The sequence below is a fragment of the Penicillium canescens genome (genome assembly GCF_028828765.1).
Source record: "Penicillium canescens strain IBT 15451 chromosome Unknown utg000011l_segment0_segment0, whole genome shotgun sequence".
In the NCBI taxonomy this organism is placed as follows: domain Eukaryota; kingdom Fungi; phylum Ascomycota; class Eurotiomycetes; order Eurotiales; family Aspergillaceae; genus Penicillium; species Penicillium canescens.
Genome location: NW_026703973.1, coordinates 1,688,689 through 1,704,555, shown reverse-complemented (window position 1 = coordinate 1,704,555; position 15,867 = coordinate 1,688,689). Strand labels below are relative to the sequence as shown.

Here is a 15,867-nt window from a genome sequence, read left to right as displayed (position 1 = left end):
GGCGCTTTTATATTAAATTGCCCGGGGACTTGGGCAGCGACTTTGCCGCTTTTTATGTACCAAAATAGCTGTTAAGTTGCTTACACTCACCGCATCTTTCCGCTTTGGTGATCATTTTTGTCGCCTTTTGGTTGATAACCTGAGGACAGACACCTGTAACGTCCTAATCCACCAGAACCTTATAGATGCTCACTTGCCTACGGTGCCACCTATGCGCAGACCTTTGATCAAGTCACAGGTGAATCATTTGCAGAAATCTTCATTTTTCGATTATAGAAAGGAGGCAGAAAAAGACAAGAAACCCCATGGATTGATTTGGCGTAACGTTAGAGCGCATATAAACATTTCGAAGACGGCCCCGAGCACATGGCTCTGTCCAGTCTGTGACATAGGTGCCAGGTTGTCATTCTCTTTCAACCCTATAACCACATTTAGGAAATATATAATAACGACATTTGCAGCCATCTGAGAACCGATTGCCTTCCCAGATCCACGACAGCGAGACGACAGGCTCTTTGTTGTTTGTCCTATGAAGGAGCTTCCCAAGCTCGGTCTGATATGTTTGAGTCTTGGGCATAGTCAATGAGGTTGACGAGCAACGAGAAGGATTAGAACGATGTGAGATATAAATGAAGAGTTCGTTAGATTTGTTTTGATCAGCTTAAGTTTCGTCATCTCCATATTCTCAAGGGATAAGGACAACGGTAATTGCATATGTTTCTCTGGAGATTTGCAAAACGAGAGTCCATCTTATAAGATTGGATTTATCACGTTTAAGTGAGCCGGGAAAGGTAAGAAGTAATGCTTGGTTTGAGCATCTGGAAGGCTAATCATAGCAAGACTTTGTGTATGAAGTAGCGAATAATACAGTGGAATGAGGAGAAGACTACAATCTTAGTCTTTTTAGTGAGAAAGCATGCTTTTGGCCACTACTCCTTGCTTATTTTTGCAGACATGCCCAGTTCATACCATGATATGCATCACGTGACATTGAAAATAATCCGCATCCATGGATGAAAGCGGCAGTTAATTTACCTTAAATTTGTATATATCAGGTAGACTGGAACATCCAAGTTGCCAGCGTGGCCGAGCAAGGTTTGGCTTGATTAGCCCGACCTGGGCACTTAGCTGCTATTCTACCCGAATTGCTGGTCGCTTACTAGCCAATCCCTGTTTATAGATCCCGGCTCTTGAGCCGCCACGTAGACAATGAACTTGTCCAGGTTACTGGGATTGGCATCGCAATGTGATTAGTGCATGCATCGACAACACAGAAGCCCTTGCCACTTGAGCGATTGCTGCCCTTTAGGCAGAGATAGTATATTTAGTCCACTGTGGGCCTTCAATTCCGAGTCCAGCCCCCGCTCCATGCGTCATATCAGGGGAAACCTCCGTGCAGCGTGCATATGGTCTCTTTTAAATCTCTGCTTCGGTGTGGCTTTCTCCCGTGAATACTAACACTTCCAATCGCAGTTATAATCCCAACCAGATTGAACTGCTTCAGCTCGAGCTAGCAGCATCGCACCCGAGACAGTTCCTTCCCCGCACAGTGCGCTGGCAACGAAAATCCTCACTCCACCTCCCTGCTTTACCGCACGATGCGTCGAGTCTCGCAACTTCTCTGTTTCCTGTCCTTGCGTTGCTAGGGATATTTCGTGTGCCCAGCCCCTCGCCATTGGGTGATCCGGCGTCTGCTAGACCGAAACAGGAAATATTGATTTGGATTGATCGCGAGCACGCTGCGCGCTGTGTCGATTCCCTCTCGGTATTATCTCGATTTTGGTGAATTTGAGCTCGAAGCCATTGGTTATTTTATAGCCCGGAGATTTGCCTTTGTCGAGTGAGGCTCGACAGCTCGATTCCCGCGGTTTCGGGTATTTGGAGGTTGGTCCTCGATCTGGTGCACACATTGGGTTTAGGAGTGATCGTCAAGATCAATTGGCTTGACGCGCCTCGGAGCATGGTGCAGGCCCTTCGTTTGCGTCTCGTTTGAAGCCCTGTTTGCCGCGCGCTTTTCCGTAAGTCATTGCTTGTCGCGTTATGCGCCTTTCTTGCAGATGTCTCTGGCTCCCACCGGAGTTCTCCTTCCATTGCCGTTCTTTCTCCCTGTCTTACCTGACTTCCAATTGCTGCATTGAGACCCGAGAGCAAAATGGCTGATTCTTCCTGTTCCAGTTCCCCAGTCTCCGCGACTTGCGCTTTATGGATGGCCTCCTCCGAAGTTGACCAGAAGGCCTTGGGCAATTTTGCGGCCGCCATGAGCCTCGAAAGCCCATACCTCTCGGCAATGTTATACAAAGTGCTCGGCGTGTCTGTCATGCTATCGAAAAAGCTGCTTCGGGCCCGCAAACTCCGGCGGCTAGATACAACACGCGAAACAAGGTCCCTCCAGCTGTACCACCACATCATATGGCTCTCCCGTGAGGGCCTGCTAATGTTAGAAGGCGCTATTCTGCCAATGGTGGACATGTCTGTAGAACTGAAAGTCCTCTCCTACAAACTCCGCGCCTCATTCTACCACATTTTTGTCCTGTTCCACAATCGCCCCGTCGTCCAAATCGATACTGAGCCTCCAGCTCGCTTCAAACATGACTCAATATATGGTTCGGACTCCTTAACCGCTCTGGACCCACCCGATCCTCTCCATCCAAAATCGATATTCGCCTCCCGGCCCCCAGGCCTATCCACAGTCCAACCAGTTCAGCCACCCCAACCAGCCTCCTCCTTTCTCCTCCCACCACTGGACTACACCGCCACAGCAACAGCCTGCTTCAACCATGCCGCCACCCTCTCCGACAAACTTCTCCCAGGCTCCCACCCGCTCCGTTTGTCCGTCAAGCTCGAATACGCCGCATACCTCTATGACTGCCTCCAAGACCCGGTCGCCTGCCGACGTCTGGCAAAACAAGCAATCGCAGATGTCTACAACGCCCAAGAAGGCATGGACGACGAAGCCTTCGAAGATGCAGCAGAGATCGTCGGCGTACTAGGCAAGATGGTCAAGCGCGGCGGCAAACTGGGGAGCAGTACCGCCGCCAGTAGCGTATCACGCGGCGGTCAGTCACAGAGCCAAAGCAGAAGCAGTCGCAGTCCCAGCCATCTCGATACGAGCGTGCCTACCACTGTGTCTCCCGTTCCAGTTACGAAATCCACACCTGCTCCTCCCTCCGTGTCCGGGATGGAGCCCGCGGTCCCCAATGCGAACATGATGAATCCGATTTAATGCCTCGGTGATGCTTTACGATTAAGATGAGCGCATGCCTTTTGAGTTTAGCCTCTACGGAGGTCGTCTTTCGGACTTGAGATTTTGGGCTTCTGTATATAGCCATGCATTTCGTTTACTGTATCTAGATATGTGATATCATTCGATATAGTCAAATTCAATTTACCAAGGAGTTGCCATCTGGATCTTTTAACGACTTACAATGTTGTAGGATTTAATGCAAAATCGCTTGAGCATATTAGCTGCCTCAGATTTGTTGGTGAGAAAACCTGCAAACTCGTATCGCGAGGCATGATCTGTTTATCAGTGATCAGAACATATGATGACCGTCAGTAATCTAGATGGATCATCAGGTGCTGTATCGGTTCGGATGCGGACGCGGAGATGGAATCGGAAGAACGGGTTTGCCGAGCTTACAAGTCTGGCGATCATGTTGTCTGTGGTGTAACAGTTGATTTTCTGTTTGAAGATGTATTGAGATGTTTTGGAATATGCTTGAGGATCGTACTAAGTTATACATTTCACGCTCTATACGGCATGCACTTCGCCCGTTCTAATGAAACAAGATGCCACCACCACAACAGGACAGTCATATCTCATCCTGCCAGTATATGACATTATGTCTTTGCTGAAACTTGGTGTTCACTCGCTGCGGTTAGGTTCGATTCGGTGACCGGTGTTTTGCTGTGCTATACCGGACGCCTCATTATAAGACCCTGGTTTTAGCGTTGAATGTCCCTCCTCAGCCAAACCGATTTGCCTGTATATTTTTCTAACACATTTAACTCGAACTTCCACTGCCTTGTGTGATCAAAATAGTGAAAAGAGCATACTGGAAAGCTCCAAGGTCGTGTTGATAACATAACATTCGGATGATTACTTGCAGAAGGCGTGTGCACATCAACAGTCAGCTAGGCATACAAATATGCTATGCCATTTACTTATCCGTCGTGGATATGATACATCGTGCAATTGTGTTGGATATAGTCGCAACACCGTGCCGGCGCGGGGAAATTGACATTCCGTGCTCCGAGCTCAGCGCCACTGACGACCTGGGAACTTCTGTCGATCGATGCGCAGGATTCATCGATCCGATTGAACTGCTTTTAACTTCCACAAAGTGAACCTTTTACTCTTTACAATCTGTCGTATTTCGGACCCGAAGAGATCTAGACCCGCCCTGAGAGGTTGCTGTCCGCTGGCTTGTACCCGAAGGAGGATATAGCCCAACCCATCTGTCCATCAATCTCTCTAGCTGGAAATAACAAGATTCAAACGGATATACCAACGCCATTATGGTATTTGCTGCGCTTTACCGTATCTACGCAGGCTTCATCAATCCTCCACAAGCTCGAAAACAGGATGACGCCATTCGGTTCGGACTTCTCGGAGCATCCAATATCGCGTAAGTAAATACTATCGGATCCTTGCGACATGTTATCCAATTCTCCTCTTTAGTCCTCCTGCCTTAATCTCGCCGGCGAAGTCACATGGGGAAGTCATCGTCGCCGCCGTTGCAGCTCGAGATCGCAGTCGCGCAGAGGCGTATGCCAAGAAGCATGGGATTCCAATTGTCCATTCCTCCTATGAAGGTAGAAATCCCAAATTTATCGGAGATACCGGGAAGTTCCAACAAGCATGCTAAATTTCCCAGACCTGCTTAATGATCCGAGCATTGATGCCGTCTACATCGCTCTTCCCAACAGTCTGCACTTCGAATGGGCTTTGCGCGCGATCAAGGCACGGAAACACGTTCTTCTAGAAAAGCCCTCGTGCTCGAATGGCGAAGAGGCTAGGGCGCTATTTAACCACCCCTTGGTCAAGGCACCTAATGCTCCCGTTCTACTGGAAGCGTTCCATTATCGCTTCCATCCCGCATGGCAGACTTTCATGTCACTCATTCATGATGATGCCGTAGCCGGGCCGGTGAAGCATGCACATGCGCAACAATATCTTTTCAAGGGCGTCATCCCTTTCGATGATATCCGGTGGCGCTATGATCTTGCAGGTGGTGCTATGATGGATTTCGGCACGTATACTGTTAACTGCTTGCGCCAGATTCTGCGGGAGGAACCAAGCCAGGTCATTGAAACACAGTGGAGGGGTGTTCCGAGTTCTCAATCTGATCGGGCCGAATGCCAGCAGATTGATCAGGCGATGACCGCAACATACAAAACGGAGAGCGGTGCCACAGGGAGCATTATCGCTGACTTGGCTACGTCGGGGGGTTGGCCGTTGTTGCCTTCGTCCTGGACGAAGAATCTTCCAAGCATTGGCTGGCCGAAATGCGAGGCTGAGCTCGGAGAGAAGGAGGTGGAGTCCCCCAAGAGCGCTGACGGTGAAAAACATTTCGTTAAGCGGAAGGTGACATTGTGGAATCATCTTGCACCGAGCATATATCACCGGATTGACGTGGAAGATACTCACACTATCCATCGGGATGGAACTTTATTGAAAATGTGGAAGGAATCGCAAAACCTCAAGTCGTACTCCTGGCCATCTGGTGGCAAGCAGGCATATGCCGGTGAAGACTGGTGGTCAACTTATCATTGTCAGCTTCATGAGTTTGTGAACAAGATCAAGGGCCGTGAGGGCTCTGGGGTTTGGGTTGATGGCGATGACAGTATCAAACAGATGGACGCCATCGATCGAACATATGAAAAGGCCGGGATGAAGTTACGGCCCACGAGCAAGTTCGAGCTGCCGGTTTGATGTATTTTAATGTTTCTGGTAAACCGACTGGGTTATGAACCTGTTGTGCTGAGTTTGGTCTCCAGTGTTAGAATAGCCGATTAGAACCAAGCGTGAAATTTCGGAATCAACATATGATCTCTACAGATGCAGTGTGAATAGTCTCGGGGGAAAGCTCTCTAGTAGAGGTTGTTCTGAAAATGTCTAATTGATTTGCAAGCCCAAGGAAAGAAATTAATATACAAATAGGCTAAACTGAATCATCCTGACTCCTGCAAGATTCCCGTGATCTATGCTCTTTGAGAGGTGAATCTCGAGACGATGTTTGTCGATAACCATGATCGGAATCATCTGCACCAAAGCCCAGAGGAGCAACGTTTCCCGAGCCATTGTCACTCCACTGGGCCTCCAGGCGGAGATTGCCATCCTCATGCAGCTTTTGAGCATCCTCAATAGTAGATGGACTTGTGCGAATAACAACAAGCAGACTGTTGAGTACTGTGAACTCCAACAATAACTTGATGCTGTAGACGACCGGCTTGTATGTAGTTTGGACATCGAAGTGGTTGGTGTACTCGGTTGACAAAAGTGATGCGTCCAACAAGATCGCAATGGCGTTGACAACAATAAGGTTCGTGATAACCCTCTTGCCTCGGGTTCCTTTCAGAGCCAAAACAGGTCTCAGATTTGTCATAGTTTCCCAGATATAAAGACCGCTGATGATGGTCTCTTGAATAGCGAACCCAGCCAATTGAACACGCTCGTAGATATCGAATGGGTTATAGAAGCTGTGGATGCCGTGATTTAGCCCGAGAAAAAGGACCGTGGTGGGGACGTGTAAGGCGCAAAAGTTGAAGACGATCATTCCTAGCACCCAGCGAGAGTAGCGATCGACGCAAGTCACCAAGTGGAGTCGTGAATATAACACCACCGACTGCCCAGTGACCATACCATACCAGCCGATGCAGATCAAAACACACATAGGAAAATTCGGGGCGAGGGCGAAGTAGCGAAGGAATGATGTAATTGTGTGTAGAAGGATTCCCAATGTCGATATTAACATGCTCCAGAAGTAGAGGCCTTGGCAGCGTCTGAAGGTGGTGAAGATCGCAACCATGATCTGGAGAACGTTCCAACATGCTAATGCAAAAAGTGCTGCAATCACCATGGCAAGTGATAGGGACACGTCAAGAGGCCCATTCTCGCCGGCCATGTTGGCAAAGGGGCGAAAAGTTCAAGTCGACTGGCTTTGCTCGACTTCGCAGGCTGCTAACCAGCTCATAGTAGCCGTAGAGACATTAAGAGAATGAGCTCCAACTGGGAGCATAGCTGAGTTGAGCAAAATATGGGAGGGAGATGTGGGAAAAGGAGGCACTTCAAGGGTTCTTTTGCAGGCTTCTTGGCAGATTTAGGTTTCTTGGCAGGCTCGATCCGGTGGATCGGCGCACTTGGAGTTGAAGGGCATACGATGGGGGCAGTTACCTGCACTTTAGACATTTCTATTGGAGCCACCACCCCACCCTTAACTGCACACCTCACTAACTTGTGCCAAACAGGTCTGACTATCGAGTAGCTGGACTTTGATATTCACATTGCCTGTTAATCGTAAGAGCGCCTGTTCAAAGCCCAGATGTCTATGACGTATGGTTCGGTCTAACTTCGGTATAATATGGGGCAAATCGCCCTCGAACCGTGGTTCAAGTACTTTGACACACCTGACGTAATTTATGGGTTCTGGATGCGATCTTCCCACTTTTGTGGTCAGGAGTTGATTGGCGCTTCCAGTATTAAAGTTATTGATATGCTCGAGAGAAATAAGTCATTGACGAATAGCTGCGTATGAACCGCTCACGGACAGCCCCCACGTCTTGGCATTGTTTTGGACAAACGAGGTCTAAGCTGAGCACTGCAGATCCATAGCAATCTATCCATGTGGCTTGAGTGGATTGATAGTGATAATCTCCATCTCACATGGGCTGTGACGACATCCCTTCGCTACCTTCTGCATTGGGAGCGATTAGCGCTCGGACGATCTGATATTCTAACTGTGGTGGCTTGTACGCAAAGTCAAACCCCTGCCCAAGTTGTGACTAGGGCTTGCCGTCAACAATCTATAAGGAAGTAATACTGTATTTAATGAAGCCATTGATTTACTTCGGAAAGTGCGAGACGGACAACCCTTAAGGATAAATGGACACCAACCTTCCTATATCAGAAGGTGGACCGTAAGCGTATTACACCCGGGTGTATTGTAGACTTCCGCAGAGCCCAAAGCCCAACTCAAACCCAATCCACCAACCCATTAGGGGTTGGGCTTTGGGTCTGGTTCTTGAGCCCATCTTGCTAAACAGTGCAAAAATGCCTAATCACACGACTTATGAATATTACACTATGTTTGAAGCTCGTTTTTATACCTTATATATAGGTAATATTTATTTATTTGTAGATATATGTACCAAATCCACGATCAAAATTATGAATTACAGTCTAAATCATAATATTATACTAATATAAAAGGGTTTAATATATCACGGGTGTCTAGTAGTAATCGGCGATGCTCAATCTTCATATTCAAACTATAAATTCTACAATTAATATCTTACTCGCTTTCCACCGGTCGCTTTAAGCTCAAAGTAAGATACTATATATAAAAGGCCTTTTTAAGGGTAACATCTAATTTTTAGCTACATACGACCGGCAGAAGGACGAAATACAGCAATTACAGAAGGGTTGACTAAGCGGGTGTATAACCGCCAAGAATCGGAATTTATCCAAATAGGCTTTCGTGGGCCCATTTGGGTCCCGTGAGCCGGGGGTTGGGGTTTGGGCCCCAGGATCCGGGCCCAACGGTGGGCTTTCCGGAAGACTAGTGTGTATATCGAAACCGTAGTAGTCACATGATAGCCATATTATATAATACGGCTAGACCACCGAATTGCTTAAATAATAGCCAGATTTTCTCACAAATACCATGGTTCAAGGTCGTTACTTACCAAAGTAAATCTCAATCCGATATATCTTTAAGAATAACTCAAATTCCCTATTTAGGACTGGTGTATATATATACTCACGGGACTTTAACCTCTGACATAGCGATTTGCTATGACTTTTAACAAAATTTTGCTAAGTACTTAAGCGTGTGATACACTTACGACCCACATTTCTAATTAGGAAGGAATGCGCCCATCTAGCCTTAGGGAGTGTCCATCTAGCACTGTCCCTTCAATAGGCACACTAATGATGCTAAACCATAATAGTCAGCTGGCGGCCTGTGCTAAGCCTAAATAAGTATTCCCGCCGAAAAATGACAGGGCATCATCCGAATGCACGACAACCACAAAATATCCCGCTATTTTGATATTGCTAGTTTGGGAGTTCTAAAGAATCTTATATATAGGCTTATCAACCTACTGGTAGATTTGAGGGAAGTGAAGGTAATCTGCTCTGAAATATTGACAAGACAAAATAGCCTTCGAAATGGTTTTTGGAACCTTGCACACATTTCCTGTACGTACAATTGCGAATCATTGCAACGTGTTACCCCTTACTGACAATCGATTTACTTTTAGGGCGATCAGTGTCGAACGATAGCCATCAAGGCCGTCGCAAAGCATAATGGTCTCGACCTCGACATTCGTGAGATGCCCAGGACCTCTGACCATCTGAGTATTAGCAAACTCGGCAAGGTTCCTGCCTTTCAAGGTGCGGATGGCTTCAAGCTATTTGAATGCATGGCGATTGCTCTCTATGGTTAGTCCGTTTCATCTTGTTTGTGCTGTCCAAAGCTGATGTCAACACTTCCTCAGTCACTTCTCAAAATGAACAGACAACTCTTCTCGGAGGGAACAAGAAGGAATACGCCGAGGTCATTAAGTGGATGTCTTTCTTCAATACAGAGATAGTCATTCTTATGACTCAAATGTTACTGCCCCAGCTTGGTATAATTCCCTACGACAAAGACCAGGTAGAGTTGTTCACCAACATGACCCAGAGATCCGTTGATGTGGTCGAGGAGTATTTGCAAAACCGCGAATTCCTTGTTGGTGAGCAGCTATCACTTGCCGATCTGTTTTGTGCTGGAAACATCTCTCTCGGCTTCCAATTTTTCTACGGCAAAGCTTGGAGGCAACAGAATCCCAATGTGTCCCGTTGGTACGAGATGATTTGCCATCAGCCAATTTATGAGGCTGTAACCGAGAAGTTTCAGCTTCTGGATGAGCCCAAGTTGACCAACAATCCGCCCGAAAAGAAGCCTGAGATACCACAGCCCACAACTGAGACCGCCCCGGGGAATGTCGATGCTGTTGCTATTGAAGCTACCCAAACCTAAGCACCATATGGCGGATTCTCTCAAGTTTATCTTCAATAACAAAGGAAAAAAATACAATGCCATGGAATCAGGCAACTTCTTTAGGTCATTGACTGCTCCTAAAGGATTGCATAAAACGTATTTTACCAGTAGACCAACAGGCCGTAATGAAATCGGAACATCCGATTGTTATACATAGACTAGGGCCTAAACTCCTTTTAGGGCCACAAGCATAAATGACTTCGGTCCCGCCGGAGGCTGGGTCTTCGGCAATTAAATGCAAGGACCGACGCAGGTCAGCTAAGGGGAGAAGTGTATCAAGATCACCGAGATTGCAGCTCCGGAGATCTGACAACGAAAGCGGAGAAACTTTGTATTACCTATTGGTATTACCTATTTGTAAATGATGCAAGATTCAAGGTGGATGCTGCCCTTCGTTTGTCAAGCTTCGGATTCAGTAAGCATAAGTTCAGGTCCCACAGCTTTTATCTTAAAACTAGATGCGTGGAGAGTTTTAATTCCTTTCATCATGGACTTCAGACTCGCACTAGTCATAACTGTCCTTTCAGCGCCAGTATGTGTCGCCTTGTACATACAGATTCGCTCGTCCCTTGAGGACATACAACAAACACCCGAAGAGCTTACCTTTACTCCTGCGAGAGCTGAACCCGCGGCGCAAGAGGGACAAATATTCTCCAAACCAGTTTACCCGATTGACGCCTTCCCAGGAAGCAGGCAGGTCAGAACAGTATATGGAACGATCCATGTGTTCGAATGGGGTCCTGAGGATGGGGAGAAAGTCTTGCTCGTGCACGGCCTAGGTACACCCTGCATAGCACTTGGCGACATGGCGAAAGAGTTGGCTAGAAAAGGCTACAGGGTTATGATATATGGCAAGTTTCCTCTGTGCTTGGTGCAGTGAATGACGGCAGTTTTGTCAGTGGGATAACTCTGACTGACATACTACTTGTAGATCTGTTTGGTCGAGGCTATTCCGATGCACCAAATGACTTAGTTTTTGATGCAAGACTCTACACCACACAAATTTTGCTTGTGCTCTGTTCCTCCCCGCTATCCTGGACTGGAACCTCCGCCTTCCACATCATCGGCTTTTCCCTCGGTGGCTCGATCGCCGTGGCTTTCGCCGCCTACCATGCAACTATGCTTCGTTCCATAACCCTGGTTTGCCCAGGAGGACTCATCCGCACGTCGCACATGAGGCCTCTGGACCGAGTACTATACTCATCTGCCATGATTATACCGGAGTGGCTACGCCTCAAACTCTTTCGTGCCAGTTTGGAGCCCAGGAACGGTGCTGCTTGTGCTGATGTTCCTGGAGAAAAAGAGGACGAGGACGACTTGGCATTTGATGATGTGCCCATCGCGGAAGATCGGCCACATGTCACTGTCGGAGATGTGATTAGATGGCAGCTAGGAGCCAATGCTGGCTTTGTGCGGTCTTACCTGAGTACGCTCCGCAGTGCTCTAGTCTATAGACGACATGACAGAACGTGGAGAATTTTGGCCGACGAGCTTGCCAGAAGAAGAACCGCAGACGCTCTACCGGGATTGACGGGCGGAAAGGTCTGCCTTATAGTGGCTGAAAGAGACGTCATTGTTGTGGGAGATGAATGTGCCACTGACGCGGGTGAGATACTTGGAACAGAAGCCGTGCAGACTCACGTCCTGGGCGGGGGGCACGAGATTGCCATCTCGAGAGCGAGAGATGTGAGCTCAATAGCCATGGGATTCTGGAATAGACCATAATATAAATATGATGATAGACATAGAATTCAACTTACTCTCAAGTCCCGTCTTTCTGCGCTGTTCCGGTCGAAAGGCCATTCATTACAACAAGATTCTCTGCGGACAGCTTATGCTAATTAACAGTACAGGGTAGGTGTAACATGAATTTATTGTTCAACTCGCAGTCACATTGATTGCATTCTGAATATGTTTGAGACAAAGATTCGTGTTGCAAAAGTCGCATTTCTGGTGTAGATTCATCAAATATCGAAGCGATGTATATCATCGTAGATTTAAATGCCCGGCTGCCTCCTCAACTATCTTGGTTCGATATGCGTCTCGAGCCTCAAGCTTGCAACCAAACTTCAATGGTCTCGGGGCTGGAACTGGTTCATACTGTAATTCCTCCCGAAGTTCGTTACCGTCCTCATCCGTCGGCCATCCAATATTCAGCGTCCATCCCAGCTTTGCAAACATGATGACTAATGTTCTCTCTGCAAAGTCAACACCTGGGCATGCGCGCCTACCATAACCGAATGCTGGAAATCCTTGACAATTCGGATACGTGGTTAGGGGTTCCTTGTAGGTCGGGTAACTAGGCTCAAGCCAGCGGGCAGGATTGAAAGTTTTGCCATCTGGATAGATATCTTTGTCCATGAGAATAGACCTGGTAGGTGTTAATAACAGGTTCTTGCAAATATCCTCGAGTGAGTGCGGGCAACCACTTACGCGAATATTGCGTTGAATACGGTTCCTTTCTCAAAGAAGTAGCCATCGTAGATGTCGTCCTCTTGCAAGCAATGTCCAATGCCCATTTCGGCAACAATACTTCTGTATCGGACAGTCTCTTTCACAATAGCTCTCACAGTGGGCAAACTGGGAATGTCCGTATAACTCGGCATTCGATCCTTGCCAACGATCTTGTCAACCTCCCCTTGGAGCTTCTTCTGCCATTCAGGGAACTCCATCATGAGGAATAAGAAGGTAAGTAGGTTGTTGTGGGGAGAGCGAGTTCCACCGTCAATCATAGCCTGGAAAGTATGAACTGACTCTTCGTCGGTGACGCTATACTCGCTTCGGTTGAGAAGGAAGCGCTTATAGATGGACTCTGTCGCTGAGCCGTCCTTGACAAGCTTCTCAATCTTGCTTCTGAAAGCCCACATCTCGCTTACATACTCTTTCCTAAGCCTTTCCATAGTTCTCAAGCTTGGCATAAGCCACATCGGCATCTTCCTTAGCAACGGGAACACATTGGAAGGGAAGCAGTCAGGGCGGAATGAGTTCATGAGTTCAGCGGTGAATGTTTCGTTGTGGTCGATAAAAGGGTCAGATGGACTGCGGACTGAAAAGCCGAGCAACGAGGACGTCAACACAGAGTAGGAGTATCGCAAGAACTCTCCATGAAATGAATCCGGTGATTGTAGAAGTGCGCTCAAGGTGAAAGTCGCTTCATCGTCCATAAGGCTCTGATATTTATTGATGGAGGTGATGTTGATAGCGCTTTGTATCATGCTTCTTTGGCGACGCCATCCATCTGTAACCTGTCAATCCTTTCCTCACAATCCCAAAGCAGGCCAAAAGATCCTGTTCTCGTCGTGAGAGGGGCGTGATTCTTACCGTCTTTAGGCCTGAAACCAGGATTCTGTTTCATGGAAATATATTCCACAGCATGGGGGGCTCCACGATCGGAATACTTCGTTCCCCGCTTAACAAATAACTCTCTTGCATCCTTCTCTTCAGTAAGAATTACTTGCTTGTCCCCCATGGCGCTGAACTGAGTTATGGAGCCATGTTGCTCTGCCCACTTTTTAAAGATGCCGATAATACCATTAACATCGACGGCAGCTAGTGTCGGCGCGCTTCCAAGAAATGGCCATCCTTTTTTTATTGTTAGCCAGTGATTCAAACCAAGGACAAGAATTGAAGACTTGAGTTGACTCGACATATACCTTTTGGCCCAGGCGGCACCTTGGCGCCCTGTTTACGTTGACGGTTTGACAAGACCCCAGCAACATAATGCAGAACAAATGCCATCAAGCCGAGCCACGACAAGTGGTACAAGGAAATCATTGTCGCGTTTAATTGTCCCCGTCGTTTTTCAATAAGATGCCACGAAGTCGTTCTTCGTGCTTTGCTCGTCGAGTTCAGAAGGTTATCATGAAACCGTCCTTGGCAGATCGTGGATAACCAGGCTGGCCAGCGCCGTGGCTCGGACTTCATCATGCAATAGATAACTGAATGCAACGGATTCTCTATGCATTGGTCCACACAAAAGCGAAGACATTGTCCATTTCTCGCCGCAGTCGCGAATCACTCGCCGTAGGACCTGACCATTCGGCATATGCATCAAATTCGGCACTTTTCCCAAATACGGCAATTACGCCGTTCGGCCCGGCGATGCAGACATGCACTCAGTTCGCATTTCGGTACAAGATAACGTTCTAATGCCTAAATTTGATCCACTGAGAATTGGCGCAACGAAGCAGCAATAATTCACCCGACGTTGCTTGCTCAAGTACAGAATCGGCCCTATCGGATTAACTCGTAACTTAACTAGACTTATCCACCTTGCATCTCCGTTGTATGTTTTAATTTGACCAGAGAAGAGATCATTCCACACCAACAGAAGGGTTATCAAGAAAGAATTCAAAATGAATAATTTCATGCGAATGACCAAGAACCTCGGGCACAAGCCCGAGCTGCTACGCTTGATTGCGCTTGATGCCACTTATGATGATGCATTGGGGGGTAGACTTGTGGTGGCTCCCATTGACATGAACAAGCCGGGCAAGAAGATTCTGGACTCTGGTACCGCTGATGGTAAGCTGCTTACTTCTGACTTACTCTTTTTATGGCGTTGACACCAGTTTCAAGGCACCTGGCTTCGCGGTGTACGTAGCAAGCAATCAGTCCAGCATGAATATTATGGTAGCGATGTTGAAGGCGAGCTGTTCCCAGAGAATGCAGATGGCATCACCTACTTCGCCCATTCTTTCAAGAACCCATGGCCCCAGCAGTACTTGGGCATTTTCGACCTTGTCCACATCCGAGGCAGCATGGCGGGCTCCGCTCCCGAGGGACCAGCCCCTGTGATCAAGAACCTTGTTCCTCTGCTAAAGCCCAGCGGCTGGGTTCAGCTCATGGAAATGAATGGCTTCAGCCCGCCAAAGAATGGCCCTGCCATGACGGACTTTGCCAAGATGGCGTCTGAGATGTTTACCGGTATTGGTGTCGGTGACTTTGCCAACAACAACAAGACCATGTTGGAAGAAGCCGGCTTCAAGAACGTACAGGAGAAGCGTGTCATAGTAAACTTGGGCAAGAAAGCGAAGCCAGAGCTTCACGATATCAGTATCCATGGGGTCACCGGACCCATTGTGCCATTGACTAGCGTGGCCAGAACGGTGCCATCTTCGTTTACCGACGAGCAGCTTGATGCGCTTCCGGCACGTGTCAAGGAAGAGCTGGAGAGCGAAGGCGGTCAAGTTGAGATGATTATTGCCTTTGGCCAGAAACCTTGAGAATTTGCCAGTGGCCTCAGACTACCCCTGTGAGCATGAATATTTTGTTATGCAGCAAATTCCTAGAAAGAATGTTAAACCGTGGACTCCAACCCTGCCCAGGTGGAGGGCTTCATGTGATCAATGACTAATCTGGTCCTACACATATCACATAACTGTATAACTTAACCCAACACACTGGTAACTTACCCGTAATTTGTACTTTGCTTCTGAGACAATCGTACATATCCACAAACACGCCCGTACTAATGCACTTCAACGCAACTTCTAACAAAACTCTGTTGACGCCATTACGTGTCAAGCAAATTCTTTGTTTACCTGCGGGTCATTCAATATCAAGTAACTTGCCGCTACGCGAGGAGTTACGCCTCGTTTAT

At 47.7% G+C, this 15,867-nt stretch overlaps 6 protein-coding genes across 6 annotated transcripts; 5 read left to right on the top strand and 1 right to left on the bottom strand.

Moving 5' to 3' along the window:
• Window positions 1-2,152: 2,152 nt before the first annotated feature.
• erg27 lies at window positions 2,153-3,223 on the top strand (the record flags this gene model as incomplete). Its single annotated transcript, XM_058522107.1, has 1 exon — window positions 2,153-3,223. One exon carries the CDS (start codon window positions 2,153-2,155, stop codon window positions 3,221-3,223), a length of 1,071 nt encoding a protein of 356 aa, XP_058365584.1.
• Window positions 3,224-4,324: 1,101 nt separating this feature from the next.
• N7446_013365 (Gfo/Idh/MocA family protein) lies at window positions 4,325-5,966 on the top strand. The gene is made up of 3 exons (XM_058522106.1): window positions 4,325-4,628; window positions 4,682-4,815; window positions 4,878-5,966. The coding sequence occupies exons 1-3, from the start codon at window positions 4,519-4,521 to the stop codon at window positions 5,933-5,935; spliced, it is 1,302 nt and encodes a 433-aa protein (XP_058365583.1). The 5' UTR covers window positions 4,325-4,518; the 3' UTR covers window positions 5,936-5,966.
• A 3,425-nt stretch (window positions 5,967-9,391) lies between these two features.
• Window positions 9,392-10,244, top strand: psoE (glutathione S-transferase psoE; the record flags this gene model as incomplete). Its single annotated transcript, XM_058522105.1, has 3 exons — window positions 9,392-9,421; window positions 9,484-9,664; window positions 9,721-10,244. The coding sequence occupies 3 exons, from the start codon at window positions 9,392-9,394 to the stop codon at window positions 10,242-10,244; spliced, it is 735 nt and encodes a 244-aa protein (XP_058365582.1).
• A 508-nt stretch (window positions 10,245-10,752) lies between these two features.
• N7446_013363 (alpha/beta hydrolase) lies at window positions 10,753-11,990 on the top strand (the record flags this gene model as incomplete). The annotated part of the gene is made up of 2 exons (XM_058522104.1): window positions 10,753-11,141; window positions 11,165-11,990. The coding sequence occupies 2 exons, from the start codon at window positions 10,753-10,755 to the stop codon at window positions 11,988-11,990; spliced, it is 1,215 nt and encodes a 404-aa protein (XP_058365581.1).
• A 261-nt stretch (window positions 11,991-12,251) lies between these two features.
• psoD (cytochrome P450 monooxygenase psoD) lies at window positions 12,252-14,039 on the bottom strand (the record flags this gene model as incomplete). The annotated part of the gene is made up of 4 exons (XM_058522103.1): window positions 12,252-12,636; window positions 12,699-13,503; window positions 13,587-13,847; window positions 13,919-14,039. The coding sequence occupies 4 exons, from the start codon at window positions 14,037-14,039 to the stop codon at window positions 12,252-12,254; spliced, it is 1,572 nt and encodes a 523-aa protein (XP_058365580.1).
• Window positions 14,040-14,620: 581 nt separating this feature from the next.
• psoC (methyltransferase psoC) lies at window positions 14,621-15,490 on the top strand (the record flags this gene model as incomplete). The annotated part of the gene is made up of 2 exons (XM_058522102.1): window positions 14,621-14,789; window positions 14,844-15,490. The coding sequence occupies 2 exons, from the start codon at window positions 14,621-14,623 to the stop codon at window positions 15,488-15,490; spliced, it is 816 nt and encodes a 271-aa protein (XP_058365579.1).
• Window positions 15,491-15,867: the final 377 nt, after the last annotated feature.

Bases quoted from the DNA above. Each gene is read 5' to 3' on its own strand.
- N7446_013365 (XM_058522106.1), top strand. From the start codon at position 4,519: ATGGTATTTGCTGCGCTTTACCGTATCTACGCAGGCTTCATCAATCCT. The intron at 4,629-4,681 runs GTAAGTAAATAC...TCTCCTCTTTAG, and splicing joins CTCGGAGCATCCAATATCGC to TCCTCCTGCCTTAATCTCGC. The intron at 4,816-4,877 runs GTAGAAATCCCA...TAAATTTCCCAG, and splicing joins TGTCCATTCCTCCTATGAAG to ACCTGCTTAATGATCCGAGC.